Here is an 8190-nt window from a genome sequence, read left to right as displayed (position 1 = left end):
TCCATAAAATGCGTTGCACAAATTCGAACATCTGGGTTGTGCTGTTCTGTTGTAAATAAATCTTAACCAATGATTCCTAATTGCATCTACTTCCGGAAGGCCAAATAAAGTGCTTTTGCTTTCGCACTGAAACACAGCATCTCCCTGACATGGATGCATCAACAGGACTGCTGTTCCTGAAACCACGCCTTCTTTCTTTGCGTGCACATTTGGGTGACATTATGCTAATATTTCTACATAGTGACATAGATATGTTAGGGGCGTGTTAGAACGAGCCGTTTTAGGTAGGTGTGGCTGACTCTCAACTTTTATAAAGAATATCTCTTTGGATTTGAGACTTTAGTCTTTGCAACTTTACAGATCTTCTTTATGCACCAAGAGCTTGTAACACTCCAAAGAGAAAGGAAAACTTGAAATCGCATCATATGACCCCTTTAATATTTTTGGGGACCTGTGATACTTTTTTCAGGATTCTTTGATGAATAAAACGTTCAAAAGAACAGTGTTTATTCAAAACATAAATTGTTACAATATACACTACTATTCAAAAGTTTGGGGTCAGTACATTTTTTACATTTAAAGAAATATATTAATTTAAAGAAATTAATACTTTTATTCAGCAAGGATGTGTTAAATGGATAAAAAGTGATAGTAAAGACTTGTATCGTTAGAAAAGATATCTATTGTGAATAAATGCTGTTCTTTTTAACTTTTTATTCTTCAAAGAAAAAAGTATCACAGGTTCCAAATAAATAATAAGCAGCAAAACGGTTTCAACACTGATAATAAATCAGCATATTAGAATGATTTCTGAAGGATCATGTGACACTGAAGACTAGAGAAAGGATGCTGAAAATTCAGCGCTGCGTGACTGCGTCACAGAAATAAATTATATTTTAAAGTATATTAAAATAGGAATCCAATATTATTTCACAATGCTACTGTTTTTTTTTCTGTATTTTTGATCAAATAAATACAGCCTTGATGAGCATAAGAGACTCTATTAAAAATCTTACTGATCCCAAACTTTTGAACAGAAGTGTATACCTAAATAAGTTTACAAATTGAAAAACAAATGTTTCAAATTGTATAACTAATATTTAAATATGTAGTTAAAGATGCATGTTGAGTGGCATTTTTTTAAACTTAATTGAGTAAATTAATTGGAAGTAGTTAGCAGATGCTTTTTTTTATATAATAAATGCAATTTAACAGTTTAAAAGCATTAGAAATGACTTATTATTATTTATTAACTACATTTTCAATATATTTATCGAAATGTATATGTTGCTGTTGTAAAAACTTATGCTTATGTGTCAAGATACACTACTGTTCACAAGTTTGGGGTCAGTAAGATTTTATCATTTAAAAAAAACGGTAGTATTGTGAAATATTGTTAAAATTTAAAATAACCTTTTTCTATTTTAAAATATTGTAAAATGTAATTTATTCTTCAGTGTCACATGATCCTCCAGAAATCATTCTAATATGCTGATTTGTTACTCAAGAAATGTTTACTTATTGAAAACTATTGTGCTGCATAATAATTTTGTGGAAACGGTGATACATTTTGTCTTGATGAATATAAGTCTTATAGAATATAAATATTTTATAGCATTATAAATGTCTTTAATGTCACTTTTGATCAATTGAATGCACCCTTGCTGAATAAAAGTATAATTTTTTTAACATTTAAATGTATGTATGTATTTACATTTTTATTTTTGAATTAATAATTTTTTCCCATCCACCTTCCATTAGAAAGTTATTGTGCATGATCTTAGTGTGGTTGTACTGTAAGTATGTCAGACATTGTCATTGTGTGTTTGTTCACTCATCTCTTGAGTTCTTGCTGTTCTCTCTCAGGTTCCGTAGGAAGTCAGGTGGTCTTGGGAGCCGAGGAGCAAATGATGATCTTTCAGAAGGTGCGGTTTTTCTAGAAATGTCCATCTCACACTGCTGTTATAGGAGGAATAAAACGCAAACAAACCTATTATGTTGACACAGCATTCATTTTGAAGAATCCGAGGCTAAAGCGAGCCAACAGTTAACAATTTGTATAAGATGTTTCATTTAATGACTGTTTTATGATAAAATGTTTTACAAACAAGCTTTATATTGTATTTGATGTTTTACAGAGCAGCTCCATGCTGAAGTGTGTTACGCTGAGTGTTTACTGCACAGAGCCGCACTCACATTCTTACAGGTTTGACACATTTCAAGACAAATTTAACTAACAATCAGACAATCTCAGATGTTTTGTTTGAACTGTGTGCGCGTTTTGATATCTTTGAGGTCTTAACCTTAACGTGTAGAACTTGATATCTTTTTTTAACCTCAGATTAAAGGATTAGTTCACCCCAAAATGAAAATTTGCTGAATATTTATTCACGCTCAGGCCATTCAAAATATAGATGAGTTTGTTTCTTCATCAGAACAGATTTGGACATTTTGCTCACCAGTGGATCCTCTGCAGTGAATGGGTGCCGTCAGAATGAGTCAAAACAGCTGATAAAAACATCACAAGTAATCCACACTGATCCACTCCAGTCCATCAGTTAATAGTTTGTGAAATGAAAAGGTGTGTGTTTGAAAGAAACAAATCCATCATTAAGTTGTTTTTAACTTTAAACAATTGCTTTCGGCTAAAATATAAGTCATCTATTCATAATATGCTTTCTCCAGTGAAAAAGTCTTCTGGTCTGAATCAGGAGAGAAATATGCACAGATCAAGCAGCGTTTACAGTCAAACAGTCCAGAATGGATCTTAACCAATATGTTGGTGGATTTTGATGTGAGAGGAAATCAGGTATTGACTTTTTCACTGGAGGACACATTATTATGGATTATGGACTCATATTTTTGCCAAAAGCAACAGTTTAAACTTAAAATGCCTTAATGATGGGTTTATCATAAACGCACAACTTTTCACTTCTCAAGATTGGACTGGAGTGGTGTGGATTATTGTGATGTTTTTATCAGCTGTTTGGACTCTCATTCTGATGGCACCCATTCACTGCTGCATCTTTGATGGCCTGAGGGTAAAATTGCAGCAAATTTTTATTTTGGTTTCAACTATTCCTGAGGCCTAAGGCCACTTTTAACTTGATCCTACTCCAGAGCTCAGATCTGCAGCTGATTTCTCATTCTCTATTTGTTGACAGGATGAGAATATGGTTAGTTTTATTAAAGGAGGAATCAAAGTACGTAACAGTTACCTCATATACAAGTAAGTCTGTAGCAAGTAAGTGGAGGAAATCTGTGGTTTTACTGTACATAAATGAGAATAATTGGTGTCATCAAGACACCTGCACGGAGTCCTCTGCACAATCTGACTTTGCTGCAGCATGGAACAACCTGCTGGTTCGTCTGGTCAGAGGAGAACTGGCCCCCCGACTGAGCCTGGTTTCTCCCAAGGTTTTTTCTCCATTCTGTCACCGATGGAGTTTTGGTTCCTTGCCGCTGTCGCCTCTGGCTTGCTTAGTTGGGGACACTTAATTTCCAGCGTTATCGTCGACTTGATTGCACAGATAGTATTTAAACTGAACTGAGCTGGATGATAACATTACTGCTTTAACTGAAAATTGAGTGTTTACTATTGTCCTATTTTGATACTGTAAAGCTGCTTTGACACAATCTTTATTGTTAAAAGCACTATATAAATAAAGGTGACTTGACCTGCACCATTTAACCCAGTAGAAATAACCTATATTTGATTCCCATTTGTGCGCCAAAATCCTTGAATTGAACTGTTCAGTTAATCTCTCTGCTGTGAATGACGTCATGATTCTCATGCAGGGAGCTGAATGCCTTTGTCCAATCAGACACAGCTTTCAAAGGACCAAACCACAAGCACTTAGAGGGCGGAGTCTCTTTTGGGATTGGGGCTTTCAATTTGGTATGTGCATCTCAAATATTGCATCGATATTCCTTAATATTTAAACGCCAGATTGTCCATTGTGTTGCTGTTCTTCACTGTCACACAGACTCTTTCACTGTTTCCTGCCCGGTTACTCAAGTTGCTAGAGTTTGCTGGCTTTTCTGGAGATAAGGTGTTTGTTTTTGTTTTTTTTTACCTCGGATTACACTCTTACGTTCTCATTTTTGGAAAGAAATTTTGCCAGTGTGTTTATTTTTTGGTTAATAGTCTTTGGTGTGTGTGTAGGAATTTGGCATCTCTCAGCTGTACACGGGTGCCACCTCTCATACCCTGCGCTCCATGCTGTGCGCCCTCCTCCTGCTCTGTTTCTACACGTTCCTCTCCTTTATTTTAGGTATTTGTGATACATGATGTATTTGATACCCACATAAAGCAGACATCTTACACCATAATTGCAAGATGTTTCTTTAGTTAATTGTGCAAACTTAAGGGATAGTTCTTTAATGTTTTTTTTTTTAGTATGTATTTGAAATAGATAGATATATAGATAGACAGACAATAATATATTTGAATATACATTTAAATATTTTTTAAATGTATGTTATTACCATTTTTATTTTATATGTCAAATAAAATATGATTGTATGAGTTTAATATTTATGCACACACACTAACTGTTCAAAATAAATTAGTTTTATTTAAAAGTTTAATTAAAGAAATGTTATTAAGCAATGATGCGTTAAATTGATCAGAAGTATAATGTTTATAATGTTACAAAAGATTTTCTGTATTAATTAAATGCTCAAATTCATCACTGTTTCTACAAAAATATTAAGCAGCACAACTGTTTTCACCATTGATAATAAAAATAATTGTTTCTTGAGCAGCAAATCATCATTCTGAAGAATCATGTGACACTGAAGACTGATGCTGAAAATTCAGCTTTGCATCATTTGAATTGCATCACAATTGAATTTTGCATTGCATTTGAATATATTCAAATATATTCACAATATTACTGTGTTCCTGTATTTTTGATCAAATAAATGCAGCCTTGGTGAGCAAAAGAGGCTTCTTACAAAAGCATTGAAAAAATCTCACTGACCGCAAACTTTTGAACAGTAGTGTATATATTGAAATGATAGAATTCTCAGATATTTTGATGTTATTAATGAAGTGATGTTTTGTGTAGGTACTGGAGAGGGGGACGTGGAAGAGGCAGAGCGACTATTGAAGCCATTTCGACTGCGATACCCACGTGTAGGTTTTTGCTTCTGTCTTTTTAACTTCATTTATAAATGAATTTATTTAGAATTTCAGGGCCATGTTCACATTTATAAAGATGTTTTGTTTTCAATTCTGGTGCTTATATTCTCTTAAAGACTCCATACAGTCAAAATCTGAGCTGACTCGCATGCTTGTTGACAAATTTACATTTGACCGATTTAAACATTTGCAGTCTTTGTATTTTTAGACCATATTTTTATTCAGGTGAATACAGATGTTTAGAAACCTGAATAGTAAAGCCATGAGGTCTTTTTTGGGTGTTTTTGGAGCTCACGTTCTGATTCTCTCTCCAGGGAGCGATTTTCCTCTTCTTTGCAGGTCGAGCTGAAGAAATAAAGGGCAACATTGATGAGGTGAATCTGACCACATGGCATTTTTTTCTTTTTATTCCAATGTTTTTAAAGACTTCAGACTGGTTAGAAGACAATTAAACTACTATTAAGAAATTAAGGCTAACATTATAATTGGGCTTGTAGATCTTGTTCACTAATGTTTTGTCATTACTGTACCCCTGCATGTACAGGCGGTGGCGCTGTTTGAGGACGGCTGTAAGGCCCAGCAGGCCTGGAAACAGTTTCATCACATGTGCTACTGGGAGCTGATGTGGTGCTTCACCTTTAAGAAGCACTGGAAGATGGCGTATTTCTACGCAGACCTGCTCAGCCAGGAGAGCCGCTGGTCTAAGGTGACCCGACTGCTCCAAAACAACAGTTTAGACCCAAATTTGTTCTTGTCATGTTTCATGATTAAGGCCCAATGCCAATCTGAAATATAATGGTTCAGTACAAATCTGGAAGTTCATTTGCGTTATGTTTTGGTGAAATTATTAAAAAAACAACATCCTTAATAATCCTAAAGGCAGTTTAGTTTACTGAGAAACGCCCATGTCATGGTTGTCTAATTGTGATATGTATAGATGCCAAGACATTTCTGCGTTGTATGTTTGAAAAGGCCTCCACCCTGAATGTAAATCAAGTGTGGGATTTTATTGGTGCTGGGAAAAAGTCTGCTTTGTGTTTAATACAAACTAGGAAGCAATGCAGTTAGTTTCCCCTTAGTTTTGCCTACTTTAAAGGTGTTTAAACACTTTCAAATTGAAGTATGTCATGTATTATTGTCAGAAAAAAAATTCTATAATTTATTTGTTCATTTATAAAGTTACACATTTTGGACAGTTGTACCACAAAAGCATTGAAAAAATCTCACTGACCGCAAACTTTTGAACAGTAGTGTATATATTGAAATGATAGAATTCTCAGATATTTTGATGTTATTAATGAAGTGATGTTTTGTGTAGGTACTGGAGAGGGGGACGTGGAAGAGGCAGAGCGACTATTGAAGCCATTTCGACTGCGATACCCACGTGTAGGTTTTTGCTTCTGTCTTTTTAACTTCATTTATAAATGAATTTATTTAGAATTTCAGGGCCATGTTCACATTTATAAAGATGTTTTGTTTTCAATTCTGGTGCTTATATTCTCTTAAAGACTCCATACAGTCAAAATCTGAGCTGACTCGCATGCTTGTTGACAAATTTACATTTGACCGATTTAAACATTTGCAGTCTTTGTATTTTTAGACCATATTTTTATTCAGGTGAATACAGATGTTTAGAAACCTGAATAGTAAAGCCATGAGGTCTTTTTTGGGTGTTTTTGGAGCTCACGTTCTGATTCTCTCTCCAGGGAGCGATTTTCCTCTTCTTTGCAGGTCGAGCTGAAGAAATAAAGGGCAACATTGATGAGGTGAATCTGACCACATGGCATTTTTTTCTTTTTATTCCAATGTTTTTAAAGACTTCAGACTGGTTAGAAGACAATTAAACTACTATTAAGAAATTAAGGCTAACATTATAATTGGGCTTGTAGATCTTGTTCACTAATGTTTTGTCATTACTGTACCCCTGCATGTACAGGCGGTGGCGCTGTTTGAGGACGGCTGTAAGGCCCAGCAGGCCTGGAAACAGTTTCATCACATGTGCTACTGGGAGCTGATGTGGTGCTTCACCTTTAAGAAGCACTGGAAGATGGCGTATTTCTACGCAGACCTGCTCAGCCAGGAGAGCCGCTGGTCTAAGGTGACCCGACTGCTCCAAAACAACAGTTTAGACCCAAATTTGTTCTTGTCATGTTTCATGATTAAGGCCCAATGCCAATCTGAAATATAATGGTTCAGTACAAATCTGGAAGTTCATTTGCGTTATGTTTTGGTGAAATTATTAAAAGAACAACATCCTTAATAATCCTAAAGGCAGTTTAGTTTACTGAGAAACGCCCATGTCATGGTTGTCTAATTGTGATATGTATAGATGACATTTCTGCGTTGTATGTTTGAAAAGGCCTCCACCCTGAATGTAAATCAAGTGTGGGATTTTATTGGTGCTGGGAAAAAGTCTGCTTTGTGTTTAATACAAACTAGGAAGCAATGCAGTTAGTTTCCCCTTAGTTTTGCCTACTTTAAAGTGTTTAAACACTTTCAAATTGAAGTATGTCATGTATTATTGTCAGAAAAAAAATTCTATAATTTATTTGTTCATTTATAAAGTTACACATTTTGGACAGTTGTACCTCAAGACACAATGAAATGGACTGGACTTCATCAAAGATTTTATTCAGAACAGCAATAAAGTAGTTAATATTTTTATATGGAGGAGCATTTTCTTTCTACATTGTTTTTAAAATAACAAAAAAAGCTTTGAAAAATTCTCAAAATAAAAAAGAGCTTTTGAAAATCTGCCATTTTACATGTGTGAATATGCTATATACCCACCGGAATTACTGTATTCACAAGGTCAGAAAACTAGAAATTCTAAATATTCTTAAAAAGCAGGAAATCTTGCAAACCGAAAGGCAAAATGACATATTTCTTCATGATTGATGAAATGTTCTCAGCCGCCATGTTTGATGACAACCCACTGACCTCTAACAACTCAATTTGTTTTGCAATTTTGGTGAAAATTTTGGTGAATTTGAAAGTAGATTCGGTAACACTTTCTATGAAGCCCATATTTATAATACATTATA

General features: G+C 34.7%; 1 protein-coding gene across 1 annotated transcript in view; it reads left to right on the top strand.

The window, feature by feature from the left end:
- Positions 1–8190, top strand: part of LOC107550230 (tetratricopeptide repeat protein 39A-like) — a 15144-nt gene that overhangs the window by 4222 nt on the left and 2732 nt on the right. Inside the window, exons 2-10 of the mRNA XM_016231470.1 lie at positions 1867–1925; positions 2139–2206; positions 3165–3229; positions 3799–3898; positions 3987–4052; positions 4166–4274; positions 5073–5140; positions 5461–5520; positions 5691–5852. Coding sequence (XP_016086956.1) covers positions 1867–1925; positions 2139–2206; positions 3165–3229; positions 3799–3898; positions 3987–4052; positions 4166–4274; positions 5073–5140; positions 5461–5520; positions 5691–5852 — 757 coding nt within the window. The remainder of the gene's footprint in view (positions 1–1866; positions 1926–2138; positions 2207–3164; positions 3230–3798; positions 3899–3986; positions 4053–4165; positions 4275–5072; positions 5141–5460; positions 5521–5690; positions 5853–8190) is intronic.

The sequence above is a fragment of the Sinocyclocheilus grahami genome, unplaced genomic scaffold (genome assembly GCF_001515645.1).
Source record: "Sinocyclocheilus grahami isolate Dianchi unplaced genomic scaffold, SAMN03320097.WGS_v1.1 scaffold393.1, whole genome shotgun sequence".
Lineage (NCBI taxonomy): Eukaryota > Metazoa > Chordata > Actinopteri > Cypriniformes > Cyprinidae > Sinocyclocheilus > Sinocyclocheilus grahami.
The sequence above is the reverse complement of the archived record's forward strand: the minus strand, read 5'-3'. Positions and strand labels throughout refer to the sequence as shown.